The sequence below is a fragment of the Eutrema salsugineum genome, unplaced genomic scaffold (assembly GCF_000478725.1).
Source record: "Eutrema salsugineum unplaced genomic scaffold, Eutsalg1_0 scaffold_18, whole genome shotgun sequence".
Taxonomy (NCBI): Eukaryota; Viridiplantae; Streptophyta; class Magnoliopsida; order Brassicales; family Brassicaceae; genus Eutrema; species Eutrema salsugineum.
Window position 1 is genome coordinate 370,184 of NW_006256846.1, and position 25,223 is coordinate 395,406.

Below are 25,223 nucleotides of genomic sequence, written 5' to 3' on the forward strand. Positions count from 1 at the left end.
AACTAAACCCTCCTAGATGAATAATATCATTGACTAGTCCACTTATCGGGTTTTCAAATAGACCTAAAGCATGACACCATCTTCAATTAGGCCAAATGGGATTCGTTAGATAATTCTGCATTTACTAACCTATTACCATAAGTGGAACTACTAGCCTACTACCATTTAGTTAAGTTCATTATCATTGTCAGTTAGTTTAAACAAAATTATTAACTGCTATTAATTTTAATTAGCACGTAACTAATCAATAAATGTGAAAATCAGCTGTTACTTTGGGCTACTCATAAAAAAAAAATTTCAAATCGATTTAGAATGTAGATTTTCTACTCTCTCCCATAGAAAACTTTTTTGTCGCCAAATAAAAGGTGGGTCCATATTCCATAACTAATAACTGTAGTTGGTCTTTCCTTTTCTTTTATCTTATATACTTGAACCGCTATTATTTGCCAAATTATGATCCAATTCAAAGGCTTCTTAAACGAGATCGTTTTCATTTCAGATAAGCAGACGGCAAACGCGAACGTGTTTTACGTAAACCGTAAACGCTTCTCCATCCGACGGTGAAGAAACAAGACGAAGAGAAAAAAAAAAAACCTAACTATCTAATCGTTCACTCTCTCCGGGATCTCTTCCACGCATCGTCGGAAGAATTTCGCTTCCGACGACGTTTCTCTCGTCTGATTTTTCTCCGGACATCTTGTCCCTGATCGTCGTTTTGCGCCGGTTTAGGTTCGTTGTGCTGGATTTGAAATCTGGGGGGAATTGAATCTGCGAATCTCGTTGCCCGGAGGTGGCTTAAATAATGGCTGGGATCCTGAATAAATTGCGGAATCTGGATGCTTATCCTAAGATCAATGAGGATTTTTACAGCCGTACGTTATCTGGCGGCGTTATCACCCTCTTCTCCTCCGTTGTTATGTTCCTTCTCTTCTTCTCCGAGCTACGTACGTGATTTAACTGTCGTGTATTTTGGCTACCCAATTTTGCGGACTCTTATGATTTTGCATGTTTTGAATGTCTTTGATTTTGAATTATTGTTTAGGATTATATCTGCATACCGTGACTGAGACGAAGCTCGTTGTGGATACTTCAAGAGGAGAAACGTTACGCATAAATGTAATATTGTTTTTTCCTAGCAGTTATCTTTGGCTGTTCAGTGTTTTTTTTCCATTAGATCTCTCAGTTTTTTTTTTTTTTTGGCAATGGTGCAGTTTGATATTACTTTCCCTGCTTTAGCATGTTCGATTCTCAGTGTTGACGCCATGGACATTAGTGGAGAGCTGCATCTTGATGTGGTATGTTAAAGTTTTTTCTTAAAATATCATATATGCTTGTCAAATATGTGGCCAATTTGACAATTTTGCTTCCCTTGCATGTGGATTAACAGAAACATGATATCATAAAGAGAAGACTAGATTCTCATGGGAACACAATAGAAGCAAGACAGGACGGTATAGGTGCTACGAAGGTTTGGTTCCTGTGTTTTCTTGATTGAAAATTTGAAGTATACTTGTCATTATATTCGGTAGGATGAAGCTGTAGACGAATGGAAAATTGACTATATAAAAGCAAGAACCGAAAGGAGGTTTGTTTTTGGGCCGTTGTAAAGTCTCAAACTTTTTTGTGCTTGTACAGATTGAAAACCCGCTGCAGAAACATGGTGGCAGGCTAGAACATAAAGAGACTTACTGTGGTTCTTGCTATGGAGCTGAAGCGGTAAATGTGTTATCCTTCTCTGTTTTTTTGTTCATTACATTTGGAGCACGGTTCCTCGAGTTCATATTCGGATTACCCTTGACTGTTTAGTGCTAGTCAAGAGGTCATAATGGATTATAAAAAAACATGTCATAGTGGATCTTGTTTCTGTAATATAGTTCATCTTGCGTTTTCAGCCTTGCTTTCCTAGCTTTGATGGACCTATGCTAGTTTTCATTGCAGGAAGAGCATGACTGCTGCAATTCATGTGAAGATGTTCGTGAAGCATATAGAAAGAAAGGTTGGGGTGTTACAAATCCAGATTTGATTGACCAGGTGAATTGCTGAAAGATATGTTGCTCACCTTTTAAATTTCTTACATGTGTCTTTCACTGGGGTAGTAGCAAGTTTCTTTTTAATTTCTTTCTGTCTTCTTCATCTTCTTCTACGCTAGAGTCTTAAAAGGCTTTTGTGTGGTTTGTTTATTTGGTATGCAATTGCAAGGCTCTAAACTGAAATATGCTTCCAAGAGTTTCTAGTTTCTAATCGTGAGCTTAAATCTGTTTCACTTGTCTGTTTGTGATTCAGTGTAAACGAGAAGGTTTTCTTCAAAGAGTAAAGGATGAAGAAGGTGAAGGGTGTAATATCTATGGGTTCTTAGAGGTAAATAAGGTGGCTGGGAACTTCCACTTTGCTCCCGGTAAAAGCTTTCATCAGGCGGGCGTTCACGTTCATGATCTTCTTGCTTTTCACAAAGACAGTTTTAATGTAAGAAAAGACCTTTCCTGTTAGCTTCACTTCAATCGTTATGCTTCAAATGTATATAATTCGATCGATTCGTCTCCCTGCAGATAAGTCACAAGATCAATAGACTGACTTTTGGGGACTACTTTCCTGGCGTCGTGAACCCTCTTGACAGGTAATGACCATTCTGATCGATCCATGCACACTCCTTATATTTTGTGATACCTCTCTGAGGTACTTGAAATTGCAGAGTCCAGTGGGGTCAAGACACACCTAATGCTATGTACCAATATTTTATCAAGGTTTGTTCCGACTTCCGAGACAAACATTATATCTTCATAATCTTTAAAATACCCGTTTATACTAAAATTTTACTTCGTGTTTTTTCAAAGGTTGTCCCGACAGTATACACAGATATCAGTGGACACTCAATTCATTCAAATCAGGTGAAGCGCAAGGCTCTTAACTCTTCGGTATTATTATATATTCATTCTCATCCTTCTATGATATTAACTTAAGTAAAATCGCACAGTTCTCAGTGACCGAACATGTTAAGAGCTCAGAAGCAGGTCAGCTACAATCGTTACCAGGAGTTTTCTTCTTCTATGATCTCTCTCCAATCAAGGTGAGTGTTTATTTGTTTCAATCCAACTCTAGAAAGCGATAAAGCATGTTTATAATCTTAATAACGCGTCGTTTCGGCAGGTAACATTTACAGAGGAACATATATCGTTCTTGCACTTCTTGACGAATGTTTGTGCCATAGTCGGAGGTAATGTCTTTTTAATACCATGAGAACTAAGAATTCTTGTTGCATCTTTTGGTTGTTCAGTATCAAAATCTCAAACTGAAACATGTAAAAATGTAGGTGTTTTCACGGTGTCTGGGATAATAGATGCGTTTATATACCATGGTCAAAAAGCAATCAAGAAGAAGATGGAAATTGGTAAATTTAGCTGAGGTTATTTACTTTTTTTTTTCTGTCTTTTGTGGATTGGTCTCTCTTTTGTCGTTTGAGACTTTGAAGATACTAAACAGATCAATACGTCAAAATGTAATATCATATTAAATTATAACTTTCAATTCTTTCTGTGAAGTTTTTTTCTATACTGAGGGTTGTTCATTTCGGGAATGAGAATGATACGATCCGAGGAGATCAACTCTGAAGATAAGGCAACAGACGAATTCGAGATCGTGACTTGGAGGGACAGATGCGATGATATTGGTGTGATGAAGCGATGGTGGCGCGATGAGAGATCGATGGTGGTGGGCGGATCGAATCGATGGTTTGAGATAGTGGTGTGATGCGGCGGATCGAGTGAGATGAGAAGGGGGACGTGGTGTGATGATCGATTAGGTGATGATGGATAGATAGAAGAATCTCTTGTAAACTGATCAGTTTTTAAGAGATTCGAATTTCAGAGTTTTTAGTTCTCAGAAATCAAAGAGAGAAGAACACGTTAAAAGTTTGATCAAAATTCTTCACTGAATATGACTTAGGCGATTTTCTCCTTTTTATAGACTAAGAGAGAAAATCGCAGCCCTAATAACAAAACAACATGGAGTTTGAAATAAAACAACAAGAAGTTTAATTTAAAAATAAAACAGCGAGGCGTCCCTTCTAAACCTAAGTGGTGCGCCTAAACAACTAGTGCACAAGTCATTGTGACTTTGCACGTTATTACCCATTAGTAACAACTTCTAAGTAACTCGACGTAGCAATGATTTCTGCCTCGTTAAAAACCTTGGAGAAGAACCTCCTTGCCTTCCAAAATCCTCACCAAGGAAAAGAGTACAGAATCATCACCTAAGTTACCTAGTCATTGTTACTGGGTTCTTCATTCTTCAAGATAGAGATGTTGAAGATGTGAGCTCCAACCTCCTGGTGATCGCTGTCCTCCGTGGCAATGAGTGCGTGAGCCTCCTTAGCCATCTCTCTAGCTCTGGAACGAGTGATCCTGCCAGCTACCTCTGGTTCCTCCTCCTCTGAGCTGGTCACGATCATATCATCCTCTCCCTCTTGAAAAGGATTTGCCCTCAAATCTGAATCTGCAACAAAAGGAAGCAAGTCAGAAACATTGAAAGTATCAGAAACATTATACTTACCTTGAAGATCAATCTGATAGGCGTTGTTGTTGATTCTTTTGATGACTGCGAATGGTCCATCAACTCTGGGCATTAGCTTGTTCTTTCGCTCAGCTGGAAATCGCTCCTTCCTCAGATGGATCCACACCAGATCTCCTTCTTCGAAAATCAGTTCCTTTCGTCCTTTGTTGGCATGCTTCTCATACTGCTTTGTCTTTTTCTCGATATTCTCCTTAGCCTTAGCATGAATTCTTCTGACCTGTTCAGCTTTCTCCTTGCCATTCAAACTGCATTTTCCACTTAAAGACAAAGGGATCAAGTCTAGAGGTGATTGTGGATTAAACCCATATACAATTTCAAAAGGAGAAAAGAGAGTAGCAGAATGCTTAGCGTGATTGTAAGCAAACTCGACATGAGGCAGACACTCTTCCCATGTCTTGAGGTTACTTTTCACCAAAGTCCTTAGAAGTGTAGACAACGTTCTATTCACCACCTCGGTCTGTCCATCGGTCTGAGGATGACACGTAGTTGAGAATGAGAGCTTTGTTCCCAGCTTAGCCCAAAGCGTTCGCCAAAAGTGTCCTAAGAACTTCGTGTCTCGATCTGAAACGATAACCTGTGGCATTCCATGCAGTCGTACTACTTCCCTGAAAAACAAGTTAGCTACATTCACAGCATCATCTGTCTTGTGGCTAGCGATGAAGTGAGCCATCTTGCTAAACCTGTCAACAACTACAAAAATAGAATCTCTACCATTTCTGGTGCGAGGTAAGCCAACTACAAAATCCATAGAGATATTAGTCCAAGGTTGAGAAGGAATAGGCAAAGGAGTATACAAACCGTGAGGCTGAACTTTACTCTTAGCCATCTTACATACGACACATCTAGAGCAGATTTTCTCAACGTCCTTCTTCATGTTCGGCCAGTAGAAGTGCTCTTGTAGCCCAAGAAGTGTCTTTGTGACGCCGAAATGTCCAGCTAATCCACCTCCATGAGCTTCTCGTACCAGTAACTCTCGAATGGATCCTCGTGGTATGCACAATCGGTTACTGAAGAACAAGTATCCATCCTGTCCATAAAATTTCTCACAGGCAAACTTATGACATTTGGCATAGCTCTCAGAAAAGTCAGTGTCAGATTCATAAAGATCTATAATATGCTCAAATCCAATCAACTTTGATGTTAAAGTCGAAATAAGAGTGTACCTCCGGGATAATGCGTCTGCGACCACATTATCTTTACCTTTTTTGTACTTAACAATGTAGGGGAATGTCTCAATGAACTCCATCCATCGCCCATGTCTTTTGTTAAGTTTCTGCTGACCCTTGAGGTGCTTTAGAGACTCGTGATCGGTATGAATGACGAATTCCTTAGGCCATAAGTAATGCTGCCACGTCTGGAGAGCTCGAACCAATGCGTATAACTCCTTGTCATACGTGGGATAATTCAGCGTTGATCCTCCTAACTTTTCGCTGAAGTAAGCGACGGGCTTCTTATCCTGCATAAGAACTGCTCCAATACCTACACCAGAAGCATCGCATTCAATCTCAAAAGTCTTAGTAAAATCAGGAAGTACTAGTAAGGGCGAATTGATAAGCTTCTCTTTAAGGGCTGTAAAAGCCTGTTCTTGCGCCTCTCCCTACTTGAACCCCACGTCTTTCTTGATTACTTCGGTTAAAGGCGCGGCTATGGTGCTGAAATCACGAACAAAACGCCTGTAGAATCCTGCTAAACCATGGAAACTTCGGACTTCTCCAATATTCTTGGGGGTTGGCCACTCCTTGATAGCTTTTATCTTCTCTTCATCTACTTTAACTCCTCCTGCACTTACTACAAAGCCTAAGAAAACAATCTCGTTAGTGCAGAATGAACATTTAGATAAATTAGCAAAGAGAGATTGAGAGCGAAGAACATCAAGAACCGATCTGATGTGATCTAGATGTTCTTCCAAACCTTTACTGTAGATGAGGATATCGTCGAAATAAACCACTACGAACACGCCAATGAATGGTCTCAGGGCATGGTTCATTAGTCTCATGAAGGTGCTGGGAGCATTGGTGAGGCCAAACGGCATAACTAGCCACTCGTAGAGTCCCTGCTTTGTCTTGAATGCCGTTTTCCACTCATCCCCTTCCTTCATTCTGATCTGATGATATCCACTCTTCAAGTCGATCTTAGAGAAGATTGTCGACCCACAGAGCTCATCCAGCATATCATCTAGCCTTGGGATCGGATGCCGATACTTCACAGTGATGTTGTTGATAGCTCGGCAGTCTACACACATCCTCCAGGAACCATCCTTCTTTGGCACCAACAGAACTGGAACCGCACATGGACTCAAGCTTTCTCGGATATGGCCTTTGCTCATCAGCTCCTCCACTTGCTTTTGCAGCTCCTTAGTCTCTACAGGGTTGGTTCGGTATGCTGGCCTGTTAGGTAAGGCTGATCCTGGTACCAAGTCAATCTGATGCTCTATCCCGCGAATTGGAGGTAGCCCTGGTGGAATTTCTACTGGAAAAACGTCCTTGTATTCCTGCAAAATCTCAAACATAGCACTAGGAAGCTCCTGTGAAGGGTTAGTACTAACAAGGGATTCCTTGTACACAAACATAAAAGTAGTCATTTCAGGATCAAAGAGTTTAGAAAATTCACTGTGGTTTATGTAGAGGCTGTTGGCGACTTTCTCCTTCTCCTTGAGCTTCATTTGAACTTGATCTTGATAAATCTCGGTAGGCGTGAGAGGTAGGAGGGTAATTTTGCGACCTTTGAACTCGAATGAGTGTTTGTTGGTGTAACCGTCGTGTATCACCCTACGATCTGATTGCCACGGTCTGCCTAGCAACACATGACTCGAACCCATGGGAATGACGTCACATAGAATCTCATCTTCATACTTCCCAATGGATAGAGAAACCATCACTTGCTGAGATACGGTCAAGGCTCCACTGTCATTCAACCACTGAAGCTTATACGGCCTTGGATGAGGAATAGTCTTGAGCTGGAGCTTCTTAACCATCTCTTCGCTTGCAGCATTAGTACAACTTCCTCCATCTATGATCAGGCTACAAACTTTTCCTTGAATGAAGCATCTCGTATGGAACAGGTTCTCTCGCTGACAAGTCTCTTCAGGTTGACTCTGAACACTCAAAGTCCTTCTGGCAACCAGCATCTCGCCCACAGCAGCAGCTTCTTCCTCTTCCTCTAATTCATATTCGGCCTCTGAATCCTCTTGAGGAACTATCTCTCCTCCCTCATGTAACAAGAAAACCTTCTTGTTTGGGCAATCTCGAGAGTAATGTCCCATTCCTTGACATTTGAAACACCTCACATTGCTGATAGAAGTGCCACCTCGAGGCTTGAACTCAGCTTTAGCTTCTTCTTTAACTCCAGTAGATGGTTGTTTGATGTCTCTGGAGTAAGCTGGCTTGCTGATCTCCTTAGGCTTCGGCACACTAGGCGTAAATGTGGACTTGAAATTTCGCCGCTTGACTTGAGATTCCACCAATTCAGCCTTATGCACCATCTCTTGTATATCTGCGAAATCCTGAAGTTCCACCTTGTCTTGAATTTCTCGGTTAAGTCCTCCAAGAAATCTCGACATTACCATCTCTTCGCCTTCTCGTAAATCTGCACGAATGAGCAAAGTTTCCAATTCTTGATAATAATCTCGAACAGACTTCGTACCTTGGACAAGGCGCCTAAGTTTGTTGAGTATCTCGCGCTGATGATGGGCTGGAACGAACCGCTTCCTCATCTGTATAACAAGTTGATCCCAAGTAGTAATCGGAAGTTCCCTCAAGCGATTTCTGGTGACTCCCAACTGCTCCCACCATAGAAGCGCATACCCATGAAATTCCGAAACTGCAATCTTCACCTTGTTGAGCTCATAAGTTCCTTGGACCAGAAAATTAGACTCCATCTTCCTTTCCCAATCTAGATAAGTTTCGGGATCATTAGTTCCATGGAAAGGAGGATACTGGATTTTGATATGACGCAGCTGCTGTCGTAGAGGATCATAATCTCGACCATGTCCTCGGCCTCGATCTCGTCTCACGGTTTCTCTGCTATGATCAGAAGCTTCGTCCTCCTCATAGTATTCTGGGTCTGATTCCAGGGTAACTCGATGCCCAGCAATATATTCCTCTCGGCGGTGCTGACGATCTACCCTTGGGCCATCTCGTTCTGCACCAGTAGGATTCCTCCTCGGATTAAACGTAGTCTCTCTGCCCCCAATCTGGCTTCGACTGGACTTAGCTTTAGTCCTGGCTTCGGAAGGTGTTGGGTGGCGTGGAAGTTTCCGGGAAGATCCTATGTGCCCTTTACCCTTTGCTAAGCGCATTGCTTCCGAAGGAGTTGGAGTTTGAGACGACTCTTCTCCACTTGCACTGAGGTCTTTGAGCAGATCAGTCATCTTCGTCTCGAACTTGTCATTGAGTTGTTCGATTTGTTGTGTGAGCTGAGTTGCTATGGCCTGATTCGCTTCTTTAATTTGTTGAGACATTGCTCGGTTCAGAGCTTCCATCGCCTCAGCCGAAAGCTCCATGGTACCTGAAAATTAAAAAAAAAAAAACTCGCAGTAACTTGTTCTAGAAGAAATCACAAAAACAGCAAAACTAAACTCATCATAAAAAAAAATTAAAAGATCCCCACGAAATCTAAAAACAAACTTAACGAAACTAATGAAATTTAACGAATTTTTTTTTTTTTTTTTTTTAAACCTAACTAACGAAAATAAACGAAACAGCCGAAAAAATACAAAGATTTTAGGCCTAAACGCAAACGACAACTCGAAGACTCCTAACGAATGCGAAACACGAAGACTATCAAAACCCTAGACACGATACGAAGCAATGAAACTAAAACTAACAAAATTTCGGACACCACACGACACAATGGATAAGCAGCAAAGACCAGATCGATGCAACCTAACGACGATATAGAAGTGATGCAGCGAAACAAACTAAAACGAACACGATTAACAAATATCAAAACAAAACGAATGATACGATTCGATAACTCTTAACAAACCTAACGAAAACGATAACGAAACAAACCCTAGACACGAAACAATAAGAATCGACCTAATCAAGAATTCAAACGATGAAAGCAGAGATCGACACCAGCTAATCTAGGTTTAGAATCGAAAATTTCAAAGTACAGAGATTAGGGTTAGAGTTCGCTCAGCCTTTGGTTCAGAGTTGGCTCTGATACCACGTGATACGATCCGAGGAGATCAACTCTGAAGATAAGGCAACAGGCGAATTCGAGATCGTGACTTGGAGGGACAGATGCGATGATATTGGTGTGATGAAGCGATGGTGGCGCGATGAGAGATCGATGGTGGTGGGCGGATCGAATCGATGGTTTGAGATAGTGGTGTGATGCGGCGGATCGAGTGAGATGAGAAGGGGGACGTGGTGTGATGATCGATTAGGTGATGATGGATAGATAGAAGAATCTCTTGTAAACTGATCAGTTTTTAAGAGATTCGAATTTCAAAGTTTTTAGTTCTCAGAAATCAAAGAGAGAAGAACACGTTAAAAGTTTGATCAAAATTCTTCACTGAATATGACTTAGGCGATTTTCTCCTTTTTATAGACTAAGAGAGAAAATCGCAGCCCTAATAACAAAACAACATGGAGTTTGAAATAAAACAACAAGAAGTTTAATTTAAAAATAAAACAGCGAGGCGTCCCTTCAAAACCTAAGTGGTGCGCCTAAACAACTAGTGCACAAGTCATTGTGACTTTGCACGTTATTACCCATTAGTAACAACTTCTAAGTAACTCGACGTAGCAATGATTTCTGCCTCGTTAAAAACCTTGGAGAAGAACCTCCTTGCCTTCCAAAATCCTCACCAAGGAAAAGAGTACAGAATCATCACCTAAGTTACCTAGTCATTGTTACTGGGTTCTTCATTCTTTAAGATAGAGATGTTGAAGATGTGAGCTCCAGCCTCCTGGTGATTGCTGTCCTCCGTGGCAATGAGTGCGTGAGCCTCCTTAGCCATCTCTCTAGCTCTGGAACGAGTGATCCTGCCAGCTACCTCTGGTTCCTCCTCCTCTGAGCTGGTCACGATCATATCAGAGAACCGGAAATTTGCGGGAAAGAGACGGGAACGATGAGATATTGAAAAACATTATCCAAAGTTTGTGACCGATAAAGAAATTGGGATAAAGAAACCGGGTGGGAAATTAGGATAACGGAACGAGGAAGGAGAATTCAGATATCTCATGGCATTTTGATTCCCTTCACGTAACCTCTCCATATCTATTCAAACAGGTAATAATTTAAACGAAATTAGGATTGAGATGAGAATTTGGGACTTATATGGGTCGTGATAAAGAAACAGCCACTAAATGAACAATCCTAATTGAGGATGTCAAAATGAACTATCTAGCTCAACTCGGCTTAGTTAATACTTCATGAGATAGGTCAACATATCTTTTTGTTCCATAGTTAGGAAGGGAGAAAGCAAAACATGTGTATATATTATTCTTTTAATTTCATACATTAGGAATCGTATTTGATAGTTTTTTATTTATTTTATTTTATAGTTTTTTATTTATTTTATTTTATAGTTTCTATATTGTATTCTGTTCTATGTATTATAAATTACAAATGGGTGATGTCTCTCGTACCAAGCAGCATGGGTTAAATAATATTATAAGAAAATTTAAGTAGAATTAAACATCTCATATCCAAAAATGTAAAGTTTCATGAAGAGATATTTCCTTTCATCACAGGTCAAGACACTATCTCTTCTGATATCTCATATCAAGTAAATTTATATATCTCATATCAATATACAACAGGTTATTAAATCTAAGAGCATGAATATTAAAATGGAAACAACTCATTATTTGCTTATGAATTTCAAGCAAACTCTTCAAACATATCGCAAACCAACTTGGTTCATATGTGTTTTGTAGCTTTTTTTACTTGACTTGAAAATATCATGAACCCCTCTCATTACAAAAGACCACATGTGGCCTCAGTATTTTCATTGGGAATATCTTTTTCTTCTAGCTTTCCAATTTGAATTGGAGTGAGATCTTTAGCATCAGTCGTTTGTCGTGCAAAATAGAAAGAGATTTTTGGCTTTTTTATCTCCCTGCAAAGAGGGAAGTACAAACGAGAGTCTAAAGCAATTTCAAATTACTTAATGCCACAGAGCACAAGCACAAACTGCAGAGCAAGGGTGTGCACATGGAAAGGTTTCATAAATGTATTCTTTAAACGCTATTCTTCAGCATTAGTATTTATTCAATAGTTTGCACAACACTGAATAGTAATTATCTCTGTTTGTGATGGTTCATCTCCATATTGGTATTAGAAGCAACACTGTCAATCATATCAGGAAAAATATATCTTATGTTAGTAAAAAGGGAAATTATAATGAATAATAGTCTGCAGAGAACAATTTGCAAGAATAAAAAGCAGCTTTTCTACCCTTGTGCAAAGATACTACACACCCCCAACTTTCCAACCTTACGACATTAAAATTGTATCATAGCAACCTAAACTTTTCTGGTCTCACACATTATATCTTTTATCTTTTTGTTGCCTCATTTTATTTTTAAAAGTAATAATTTACGTTTTTCTTTCATGTTCAGGTTTTCAAAATTTAAAATCATGTTCTTCAATTTCAAATCCTATTTTTCTCTTCTCCTGTCTAAAGAGACGTGGTTCCCTTTCCCGACATGTATCCTCCCAACCATTTTAATTCTGAATCCATTTCGCAGGAGATTCATCCTCCATCTCTGGTACCAGTTGAAGCTGAATCGTTACTATCTTCTTCGTCGAGCAGCTAATCTCCAATCCTCAACGTCGTCGCATCTTCTCCTTTGGTGTCTGAACGCAGGTCTTACATCTACTAATTCTTTCACATTTTCTAGTTATGTAGTAGATCTGATGTTTGTTTTCATTTGAAATCTTCAATCCTCTTACATTCGATTTCCGTAGAAGACCCATATTGTATTAGTCTTTTATTTAGTTTTATAAGCTGTCACTAAAATCTCATACCTCTTCACCACAATGAATCGTTCTAAAATTGTTTAGTTTGTTTATTAAATGGAATAAACTCCGGCAAAAATCCAAATCCAGATCTAGGAAACTTCCCAGTCACAATTAGTTGTTATGTTGAAAATAAATAGTCGGCTACTAGTATTACTGAATTACAGTATAATAGCTTGTATTATATAGTCAACTTCTTTTGTAAACGCACTCCTAAACGAATGGGTATATTGTTATAAAATAGTTATCTACTTATTAGACAGCTAAGTATAGTCAACTTGTTTGCATATAACTAGTTCTTAACTTGATATATGTAGGGTCTAGGGAACAATTCAGGAACAGATCTCTGTGTAATTATTTGTAAGGTCTAGAGAACAATTCAGGAACAGATCTCTGTGTAATTATTTGTCTATTAATAGTTGTCTATTTTTCATTTAGTTTTCAGAATGACCAACATTCCTCTAGGTACAGACGCATCTCGTACTGAACCTCTATGTGTCTCGGTGAATCATGTGCTTCTAAATATATTGTGGTCAACTTATATGTTAGATGTTGTCTATTAATAGTTATCTACTTTATCTTTGTTCAGCCGCTTAGATCTGATTTACAAATGTGTTTTCTCTGATTTACATTTTCAAATATATTGTGGTCAACTACAATCATATAGTAGTGTTAAATCTGAATTTTTTTCATACCCGTCCATTACGAAGTAGTGTCATATCCATCTATTTTATGTTAACATTGCTAATTAACTACAAAAGCGAAACCAAGAAGCAGATCCTATGTTATTTATTGTCTACTAATAGTTGTCTACTTTATATTTATTTATCAGAATGAACAACCTTCTACTAATAGTTGTCTACTTTATATTTATTTATCAGAATGGACAACCTTCCTATAACAAAAGACACATCCACTTCTGAACATCTCAATGTCTCGGCAAATAATGTGCTCCTCCAGATTCGGGATATACTGCTTGATGTCTTTGTAAGGCTAGGGAGAGAATCGGCGGCCGATGCTATTTCTTTTGGTTGTTATCTGGAAAAAGCATGTTAAACCAGTTTTTTTCAAATTTAGTTGTTGTCTCTTGTTTTAGTAGAATACCTATGGGTAGATGACTATTTTTTCCATTATAATTATGAACCTTTTACATATTTTGTAGTCAACTACTATTATGAACATTCGTTTTTGAATTTGTACCCAACTATTTATCTATGGATTATGTTTCAATTTAATTTTCAATTGTAGTCGGTATTTTGTGTAACTGACTACTTTGAATTACTATTCAGATATACCCTTACTCAGAAAGTTAGAAATACCCCCTATTCTACTGTTCACACTAGCCTCCTTCAGAACATAGCGGTTTCTCCTTTGATCAAGTTCGTATTCTTATAATTGAAATCAAATATGTTGTAATCTTATGTTTTTATTCATGTCAGATTACTTTACATGTTACCGAGTATATTGCAGACCTCCCAGAACCGAATTCAGAATCTGGAAGGTCAAGGTTCATAACCATCTACTAGTAGACATCTACTATATATCAATTTATTTCATGGGTGATGTGTTAATGTTCAAGCAACCGAGGAGATTTTAGACCTCCCAGATCTGAATGTCTAGCCCGCTAAAGATCAAGTTCGTATTCATCTATTAGTAGCGGTCTATTTTATAATCGATTATTTTCACTTATCTTGTGTTACTGTTTATCCCACCCTCGAAAATGCAGATATCCGAGACCCGAATTCCGAAATTGATAAAATACAGATAGTTGTCTATGTAGTTGATATATGTACTCGACTATCTTTTCTATTTTATTGTGTCTGTTCAGAAAACCGAGGATAATGCAGACATCCCAAACCCGAATTCTGAGATAGACAAAAGACAGGTTTGTAACCATCTACTAATAATTGTTTATCTGATTGATATATGTATTCGACTATGTCTCTTATTCTTTTGATCGTTCAGGTAACAAATGTGAATGTTGGTCTCCCCGATCCCAATTATGAAGTAGCTAAAGAACAGGTATGTAATCGACTTTTAATAATCATCTATTTATGTAAGACCTGTAATCGAGTGTCTTTTATAGTACTATACTATTTTATAATCGATTATTTTACTTATCTTGTGTTACTGTTTAACCCACCCTCGAAAATACAGACATCCTAGGCCCGAATTCTGAATTTGAAAATAGTCCATAAAAACTACTCAGAACTAGACAAACCTTCTCTGTCTCGGATAAGTAGACAAACCCTACAATCGTTGTTTACTAGCGGCAGTCTATGCTTTTGGTGAGTGGGTATTTATTTGATCTAGGAAGGGGACCCTCCCAAAATAACCTAGTCCTATCCACAACACAAAACGACAACAGCGTTTGAACAAAAGGGATGCATTAAAGTTGTGAGTGTTATGGTAAGAAAAAGATGATATTGTTTCAATATAGGAAGCTGATGTGGTCCAAACGCCTGTCGGAAAAAGTAGTGTCCAAAAGCAGGGAGCAAGAGTTATGGGGTAATTTCTACCTACTTTTTAAAGTTAATTTGTGTTATTTACTCAATTGACCGCATTTGGACGCTATCTCGTAATTTGCTCTTCCCAATCTAATATTGATGCAAATCACCCATTGGTAAATAAAATAATGATACTAAAGACTAAAAAAAGTTTTTTCAACATAGATATGTTTTAAACAAAAGGATCATTAACATTTAGACAAAAAAAAAAACAAAAACAAAAGGAACATATAATATCTAAGAAACGAAGGTGAAAGCCTTATTAAATTATATTAGGAATGTTGAAGATACATTGACCTTATTCTAGCTGACTCCTTTCTCTATAAAATCTGTTTTTCTCTCTTTATCCTCATCATTGCATCATTTTTTACTACTTTCCTCGATTTCTTTCCTGCAATTGGCTTTCACTCTTTCTCTACTAATAAAACAAACAAAGGGTTACGAAAAGTCTTATGTTATTATAGATCATATCAGAAAGATCACAAATTTTGATTCTTAAATAATGAACATAACTTTTTAAGATTCAGGAAGGCCCCAAAATAGTAGTTTCATTCCTGAAATCTCAAAAAATGCTTCTTCAATCATTAAAAATATTTAACTTTCAAATTTAAATAAATCAGTATGTGCATTTGAGATAATATAAGCTTCATTTGATCGTGTAAACAACTAAACCTCAAGAAAAGGTTCAAAAAAAAAAAAAAACCCAAACCTCAAGAATGTTTGACTAAAAAAATGTTGAACATGAGAAATAATTCAGGAAGGCATTCCTTAAATCTTAAGAATTCTTCCGTAATTTTCAAAACTTTTACTGAATGTTTATTGATCTTTTAATATTCACAAAGTTGTTGACTTTGACGGAATTTATGCTGAACAGAGTATCAAAAGCTATTGACGGAATTTAAAAGACAATTATGCTTAGGCAGACAAACTAAACTAACACTTGTAACATTTTGATATTCGGCTTTACCTCATACACTGTTTGATAATGTGGCCCACAAAGAAGATTAGAACGTAGAGCGTAAAGAGCAATTTCTGCGAGTCCGTGGCGCAGTGAAAACCACAAAGGTGAATTTAGCTTTGTAACTCTTGATTCCCACAACTGAATCTTTATTCGATGCCTGATTCGTGTATCTCAGAGATCTTACTCCACGAGCTGTGTAAGAGATCGGAGCACCACATAAGCTTCCCAAGCTGAAAAGCACCGACTTTAGACAAATGATTAAAAAACTTTAGTCAAAACAGAGATTTTATAGAAGACAATATCAAACAAAACAAAAAAGTCCACATTATTTGACATTCCAAATGTGGAATATCTATTCCAATGTAACCAGAGTAGTGCAAACAAGAAACTTCACAGACAACAAATTCAAACAAAGAACTAAACAAAAGAAGCATAACCAATGCATAAACCCAACATATGCATATTTCATTCAATCTCAAGTGCTTGTTGTGCGATTATTTCATCAGATCTCTTGTTTTACAATTAAAAATAATCATATATTTTTATTGATCAAATAATCAAAGTTTTATATCACTGCTGCACTGCACACTAAAACAACTCTCGATTAGGGCTGGTCACAAGGATCCTCCTATTGAATGTGTTTTGCAATAAAACAATAAGCGTTCAAATCTATAGAGGAAAACATAAAAACATCTGTTATTGCTGTAGATCTCATCAACCCAAAAAGAAAAATTTTAGAGAATTTCAATCAAAATACAAACCGATCTTCATCACAATTCCAAAAAGCTACGTGGAAGCAAAGAGATTGAAGATGGAAATACCTCTTTAGGATCGCAAATAGAGGTGCCCAAGTCTGTGGAATTCCTTGAGTATATTGATAATGATACAAAAGTATATATAGTTATATGGGATTAGGTTTAATGAGCTAAGAGAATATACAAGAATATTTTCTAATATCTTATTAAGAATATGTCTTTATCCGTAACACTCCCCCTCAAGTTGGAGCCTGCAAGTCACAAACGTCCAACTTGTCTCTAAATGTCGTCCCAATGCTTTAGTAAAGGTGTCAGCCGGTTGTTCATTTGTCGGAACATGAGATGAGAAAGAACAAGATTGCCAGCAGTTACCTCGTCACGAATGAAGTGACAATCAGATTCGATGTGTTTTTTTCGCTCGTGAAAAACAGGATTGGAAGCAATGTGAAGAACTGATTTGCTGTTGCACACTAGCTTCATAGGTTGATCATGGGGAATACCAAGAGAGAGAAGGACTTCTTTAACCCATAAGAGTTCTTGACAAGCCATAGACATAGCGCGATACTCGGCTTCGGTAGACGAACGTGCCACGATATCTTGTTTTTTTTTGTTTTCCACGAGACCGGAGAATCGCCAAGAAAAACTAAATACCCTGTTAAGGATCGTCGTGTTATTGGACATCTTGCCCAATCAGAGTCACTAAATGTTGTAATCTGCAAGGAAGACGTAGTCAAAAGGAGAATTCCTTGACCAGGACAATCTTTCAAACAGCAAACAAGACGAAGAGCAGCTTGCCAATGGTCAGAGAGTGGTGTTTGCATGAACTGAGCAAGAATGTTAACGGCATAGGTGATCTCATGTTTAGTGTGGGTGAGGTAAACACGCCGTCCACAAGGCGTCGATACTGAGAAGGATCATGGTAAGGAGAACTGGTGGAATAGGAAAGCTTATGATTCTGTTCAAGTGGCGTTTCAGCAGGACGTGCACGGACAAACCACACTCATCAATAACATCAAGGAAGTACTTCCGTTGAGAAAGATAGATGCCTTCAGGATTTTTTGCAACTTCAATACCCAGAAAATAGTTTAAGGGGCCGAGATCCTTCCTTTTGAAACATGTGCTGAGATAAATCTTGAATTTTGCAATGACTGACGAATCGTTGTCACAGATAACTAAGTCATCAACGTAGACAATGATATAAAGAATAGTAGTGCCATGGATGAAAGTGAACAAGGAGTTGCCTTTATAGATTGAACAAAATCATATTTGAGAAGCGAAGTAGACAGTTTCTCAAACCAGCAACGAGGAGCCTGCTTCAACCCATATATAGATTTTCTGAGTTTGCACACAAGTGTAGGATCCGATGTCTTGAATCCAGAAAGAGGTTTCCTGTAAATGTCCTCTTTGAGATCACCGTGCAGGAAACATTGTGAACGTCCATTTGATGGAGTTTCCAATTCTTAGCTGCAGCTACATCAAGAAGCAGACATACAGTTTTCATTTTAACAACAGACGCAAAGGTTTCATTGAAATCCAGACCTTCGGTTTGATGATTCCCAAGTGCTAGAAACCTTGCTTTGTAGTGTTCTATAGAACCGTCAGACTTGTATTTGATGCAAAAAACCCATTTGGAACCGAGAGCTTTAACACCAAAAGGAAGCTTGGTAACATCCCAAGTGTGTTGATCTTCAAGAGCATTATATTCGAAAGAAACTGCATTTTGCAATTTTTCATCTTTGACAGCTTGAGCGTAAGAGCAAGGCGCATCATTGAAACAACTGCCGCCAGAAATATTTGATGACTCTCTGAGAACCTTTCACAAGTAACAAAGTTAGCTAAATGATAACAACACTTACCCAAAGAAGCTGATGCGGGAGTCGATGCGAGTGGAGTGGGGTTTATATCACTTCGTACGGAGTATAATTCATACGGTGCAAGACGAGTAGATGGTCTATGTTTTCAGAAGCCACAACCAAGCTGTTCAGTATGCTAAATAGATGAAGTAGTTTTGACGACTTCTTGTGATGCTAAGTAGTTGAAGAAAAAGGATCAGAATCTCCAGACGCAGCTGAAATATGATCGGTACCCCCCCTGTTTGTTAGTAGGGGAGATGGAGTGGAGATGTCATCGTTAATAAAATACGAAGCAGGTGTAAGTGATGGTGAGATGACATCGTGAGACAGTGGCTGGGAAGGGGCATAAGGAAACTCATCCTCCTTGAAGATGACATCGCGAGAGACAAAGAAATTGTGTGATTCAAGGTCAAATACACACCATCCTTTTTGTCCATGAGGATATCCCATAAATATGTAGCAACGTCCACACTCTTGAAATTTTTCTTTGTTGGATGAATGTTTTTTTGCATAGCATAAACATCCAAAGGCACAAATATAATCGTAGAGTGGTGATTTGTTGTGAAAAACTTCATACGGTGTCTTTCTGGCAAGTAATGGCATTGGTGTTATGTTGATGAGATAAGCCGCGCTAAGAACGCTTTAACCCAAAAATTTTGTAGGAAGCTCAGCTTGAAAGAGAAGAGTTCGAGCCATATCAAGGATGTGTCTGTGTTTGCGTTCTACTCATCCATTTTGTTGGGAATTATATACGCAGGAAGTCTGGTGGTGAATACCCTTGTTAGCAAAAAATGATCGAAGACTGAGAAATTCACTGCCATTATCACTGCGAACCATCTTGACGTTTTTCTTAAATTGTCTTTCTGCCATAGCTATAAAGTTTTGCAGAACCAAATATACTTCACTCTTACCCAATAGTAAATGTATTCAGATGGCACAGAGTGATCATCAACAATGGTAAGAAAGTAGTGTGCACCACAAGATGATACCAATTTGTACGGAACCCATATATCGCAATATATAAGTGAGAAACAATCATCGGCTTTATTAAAACTTTCAGAAAAACAGCTCGTGTTTGTTTTCCACGGATGATAATATCACAAAAATCCTTGAGATCGCTACTGCTACTGCTAGAAAAATCGCCTAAGTTTTTGAAAAAACAAGGTAAAACTTTTCTGGAAGGATGTCCCAACCAACGATGCCATAATGCCTTGCTATCGACTTGCTCAACTTTGGGTGCACTGGCTGAAACTGTTTCTCTCAAGTGATAAATCCCATTGTCCTCTTCACCGACTCCAATCAGCATCTTTGAAGTGTGGTCCTGTATCAAGCATAACTTTTCAGTGAATAAAGCAAAGTCGTGTGACTCACGTAATAATCGAGCAACATATATCAATGTGCAGTTTACATCAGGAACAAATAAAACTTGGTATAGAGTCATTGTGCCACCGAGTGATAAAGTTTCTTCTTTAGTAGCAAATGTGTATTTGCCATTAGGTAGAACAACAATGCCAGTAGAAATATCATGAATATCAGAGAGTAGATCCAAATATCTCGTTATGTGATGGGAAGCTCCTGAATCCAAGAGAATATCGATATTACCAGAGAGTTTTTCATTGGAGGCAGAGTTATCTGGCTTGAGCAGATTGACGATGGTGAACCATGTTTCTTTGCTTACACCAGGAAGATCAGGAAATTCAGCATCAGACTGAAGTTGAGCATTGTTGGCTCTGTATGAGGAGCCACATCGTCTTCCTCTTCAACGAGTACCGTGTTGTCTTCCACGACCACGACCAGATTCAAATTGTCGATTTGAATTACCATACTTCTCAGTGTACCATTCGGAAATACCGTGAAGTTTGAAGCAGGTGTCAGCACTATGATTTGTTATTCCACAATGAGTACAAGGGCCAGTGTTGGTGGTGTGTGTGACCGAATTAATGACATTCACTCCGGATTGAACAACACGACCTTTAGCATCAATACTCTCCTCTTTTCTTCGAACCACTATTAAGTGTAGTTCTTCTGCAATGATTTCTGATTAGATATTGTATAAGTTAAGACCATCATCATGGTTAAGACGCTGATGTGTGCTGTCGTGAGGGTTGTCAAGTTTTACCCTAAATGAAATCAATAACCGCAAGTGCACAGCTGATCGATTGTAGTACTTAGGAATCGAATCCACATGGAAGGAGGATCTTTTCCTGCAAAAAGCCTTCGAAATAAGTATAAAGTAAGGAAGTCTAGAACCAAACGGTTTTGTGGGGGTTTGGTAGTGCGTTTAAAATGTAAAAACGAAATCTTAAAAGAAAATACAGGAAATAAATGGCTTAATAACTAAACTTAACGAAAATGAATAAAAATGAGAAAAACGGATATTCTAATTGCTTAAATGAAAATCTACTAAAAAGGAAAGACAATATTAAATTAAAGCTTGAAATAAAAACGGTGTAAATCTATGGGAAAGAAGACGTTGGGGTTCAGGGAAGTTTTCTTAGGGGTACAAACGATTCAAAACATTGCTAGAGAGTAAATTGGTAAGATCTTAGCTTAAACTTTTCGAACTGGAGTCACGGACGTATGAATACGCCACTGTCGTGATCATAGACAACTATCTCTCTCAACCCTGACCAGTAGGTTTCCACTCTGGCCCTGGAAGAGAAGAGATGCATTATGTTTAAGACTCGTCCTAATTCACAAATCGCCCATAGGTAGGTTTCCACTCCTATGTTTTTTTTGCTCTCCCAAACTAGATCTGATACCTGATGAACACTTTCGTGTCACCAAGCATCTGGATCAGATTGTAGTTCATGACGCTACTCTCATGCAGTAAAAACGAATTCAGAAGAAAAAATTCTAAGATTCGGCTCAAAAGCTCATGGAATCCTCATCGAACATATAAATCCCCATAGAAAATCCCTTAATCCCAACAATAAAACTACTCAGACATAATGAACGAAATCAAAAACATAGTATTAATAAGTAGAATAGAAACCGAAATTGATTAAGAAAGAACAAGGGTTCAAGAGAACAAATCTCTCTCTCCCTAAAAGCTAAAAAAACACAATAAAAGTTTGAAGTAATGATAGATGGTATTCGGTTACACGATATCCTCTCGTGTAGGGTTCCTAAGACATGTATTTATAGTGCTCAAGACCTCTCTGGACGTCACTTAGGGTTTCTCCAAATGTGGGCTTCAGAAATGGGCTTTTTGGGCTCGGAGGTTGATGGCCGCGGTCGGGAGTGCTCTGACCGTGGGGAATGAGTGGTTTGCCGCGGTCGGGATGCTTCTGACCGTGGGGAATGAGTGTTTGGCCGCGGGTGGAAGTGCTTGCCGGCTGGTTTACGGGACATCTTGCTCTTCACGTATCTTTTGATTGAACCGTTGGATTGCCAAGCTGTAAAGTGCACTGGAAAGCTGATACTTCCATCTTTAAGGTCTCCAAATTTGAGCTGGATCAGACGGTGAGAAGGCCTTCAATCAGAGGTGAACTTCTGACGGTTTGACTCTGAGCTGAAACCTGGTTTTCTATCCATTTTGTTAAGCTTTTCCCTAAGTTACCTGAAAAGAGTCTTGGAACTAAAAATACTCGAAAAACGTAATAAAAGTACTTAAAAGCAATAAAAAACATAGAAAAAGTATTTCAAAACGATCCATAAAAGTGGTCAAAATACGGTGTTATCAACTCCCCCAGACTTAAACCTTTATTTGTCCTCAAACAAAACAAAAGGTTAAACTGGTTAAGTGAAAACAAAAATAGGGAATGCACAAATCTCATAGACATGAACTCCTAAACTAGGACCAAAGATAATGCATCAATCCACAACTTAGTCTAGAAAATTCTCACCAATGCACAAGAGATACTAGTCCACTTTTTCCGTCATGCAAAACTTAAACAATTTAAATCTTGATTCCAGTCAACTAGCTCTCTACATTCATTAAGTTCAATAGTGAGTTCTCATTAAAGACATCATCCAGGGTAGACGGCGTTTGGCATTAAAGGGCTGTTTAAGTGGTGGAGTTAAAGTGTTTCGGGTTACCTGAAGACCTGGAGGATGCAAGATAATATGCAAAACTGCAAGAGAGATAAGGATCTGTTGATGACCACAGTTTTCAGTCACTTCTTCTTGCCAAATGTTGTTGCATAATCCTTCCTCCTTTGTTGTAAACAGCTGTTCCCCCAGACTTAGATTTTTTCCGGGAATCAAAAAATAATCTCCAAAACTCCATAAAATCAAACTCCAGTTGCCTTGGGACTTAAAATTCGACCTCTCTAGACTCTCTAAGGCTTTTATTTCCTTTCTTTTCTTATTTTTGGATTTTTTTTTTTGGAAAAGAAATGCCTTTTAAAGAGAGAGAGACTAGAGGACGAGATTGTACCAAAATTTGAGATTTTTCTAAGGCAAACTGAGCTTCCTCTTGTGTTGAATCCTTCCGGAAATTTTTCTGGCAAATCGCAGGTCTCTGTCCTTGGTGACTGAAAACTGCGTCGTTCCTCTTTCTCTCCAACGTTTTTGCACTTATCTGCATATAAGACAATAGAAAACAAGAGTGCATGTTGTTTAAAATAGGATTGGTTAAGGTGGGGAACTAGCTAAAGATGAACTAGCCATTCAGGATCAACAGAGAGTGGTAAAAGGATAAAGGAGTCCTGAATGTATGATTCGTTTCCCTGGTCTAATGCTTCAATGAGAAAATTAAGTCCAAATTAAGTCCAAATAAAACAGAGCTAGTGTATCCCTTCATCTAAATCGAAATTATTCAAACTCCTCTGGGGTACTTCGTTTCAAATGTGCTTAGCTACCGCCTAGTTGATGCGTGTCAACTGCGTGAGGGAACAAGTTTTACCCTTAACAAAACAAAAGAAAGCCGCAAGTGCACAGCTAATCAGTTGTAGTATTTAGGGATCGAATCCACAGAGAATTGTGTGCCTGGTATTCTTCTACGGTTTTTAACTTTATGTCTAGACTAAATTGGTTTTAAAGGTTGGTTGTTTTTCTTGAATTAAACTAAACCAAAAGAAAGCAAATAAATCTATCCTAAAAAGCAAGTAAAGAAAATCGAATGAGATGCAAATGGAATAAGTAAAATATCGAACTAAACAAGAATAAGGCAAGTAAAATATCGCATGAAAAGTAAATAAAGCAAGTAAATAACGAACTAAGGAAATTGAAATGCAGGTCTAAGAAAGCAAGTAAAAATCGATGGAAATTGTAAACTATGGCTAAAAACGCTGAGCTTTTGGGAACTCTAAGGGATCATAATCGGTTTTAACATTAAGGTAGATAGATTGGGATTGACAGATAACAATATATGGGTTCTAGAGCTAGAGTACGGCGGTATGACTACGTCACTGTCGTGATCATAACCAACTGTTTCTCGCAACCCTGACCAGTAGGTTTCCACTCTGGCCCTGGAAGGGAGAGAACACAGGAGCTGCACAAGACTCGTCAATACTCACGATCTCGCCGCAGGTAGGTTTCCACTCCTACGGAAAAATCGCCTGTTTCATTCTAGGGCTGATACTTAATGAAAACTTTCGCAACACTAACTATCTAGATCAGATACTAGGTGATCAATCAAGCATACATGCAATAAGAACAAGAATAAACAGAGAACATGTCAAAATCCCAGATCTATAAACCTAGATGTCTTAATCGATTTTGAGAGCCCCTTTCAAAAACCCTAAGCCCAACTCGGGATCTACTCAGACATGGCTGAGTTCGACATCATCATTGGTTTTAATAAAAGTAATGAAAAACAGTAAAGAAAAGAGATAAAGAAAGCTTCTCTATTGAAGAACTCGGACTTGAACAATCTTCTACAAAAATCTCATAAAAACGGCTAAAGGAAAAGGGTTTCTGTAAAGTATGAATGACTCTCTCTAAAAACGACCTAAATGACATGTATTTATAGTCTCCAATACTCCATGGTCTCTAGGGTTCCGGAATTGAGGCTGTGAATGATTTTGGCTTCAGATAAGTGGGCTTTAATTCGGACCTTGATTGCCGCGGTCGGGAAGCTTCTGCCCGTGGCAAATAGCTTGTTGGCCGCGGTCGGGTGAGTTGCTTACCGACTTCGAGTGGCTCCGGGGCTAATGGAATATCTTGAGATCCAACCGTTGGAATGTCTCCAAACCAAGTGCATTTGAAAGCTGGTTGATTCTTCTATAAGTTGTCCAATTTTGAGGGTGATCAGACGGTGAGAAGGTCTTCGTCTCTCCATGAGAGTTCTGACGGTCTGCATTTATCCAAAATAGTCTTTTTGTTCCATTTTGTGCCTCTTTATCCCAAATTACCTGAAAAGTCTTTTAAAATCCGGAAACATAAAAACCCTTTGAAAACCTTTGTAAATGGAGTAAAAACACGTGTAAAAGATATTAAAATGATCCATAAAAATGGTCAAAATCCGGTGTTATCAACTCCCCCAGACTTAGTCTTTTGTTTGTCCTCAAACAAAACAAAGGCTAAATCTCGGCGAGAGGTTTGAAAACGCAGGAACTAAACAAAATCTCAGAGACTAAACTTCTAGACCAATATCAATCAGTATGCATCAATCTGGAATAGCCTAGAAAATTCTCACTAGCAATACAGGCATAACTAGTCC

At 38.5% G+C, this 25,223-nt stretch overlaps 1 protein-coding gene across 1 annotated transcript; it reads left to right on the forward strand.

Annotated features, from left to right (window-relative positions):
- Positions 1-477: 477 nt before the first annotated feature.
- On the forward strand, positions 478-3,797 carry LOC18020389 (endoplasmic reticulum-Golgi intermediate compartment protein 3). Its single transcript, XM_006402981.2, has 14 exons — positions 478-944; positions 1,043-1,116; positions 1,212-1,295; positions 1,388-1,468; positions 1,636-1,716; positions 1,939-2,031; positions 2,284-2,463; positions 2,547-2,614; positions 2,690-2,741; positions 2,832-2,885; positions 2,972-3,064; positions 3,145-3,211; positions 3,308-3,385; positions 3,537-3,797. The coding sequence occupies exons 1-14, from the start codon at positions 803-805 to the stop codon at positions 3,572-3,574; spliced, it is 1,185 nt and encodes a 394-aa protein (XP_006403044.2). The 5' UTR covers positions 478-802; the 3' UTR covers positions 3,575-3,797.
- The last annotated feature ends 21,426 nt before the right edge of the window (positions 3,798-25,223 follow it).

Bases quoted from the DNA above. Each gene is read 5' to 3' on its own strand.
- LOC18020389 (XM_006402981.2), top strand. From the start codon at position 803: ATGGCTGGGATCCTGAATAAATTGCGGAATCTGGATGCTTATCCTAAG. The intron at 1,296-1,387 runs GTATGTTAAAGT...GTGGATTAACAG, and splicing joins GAGAGCTGCATCTTGATGTG to AAACATGATATCATAAAGAG. The intron at 2,032-2,283 runs GTGAATTGCTGA...TTTGTGATTCAG, and splicing joins ATCCAGATTTGATTGACCAG to TGTAAACGAGAAGGTTTTCT.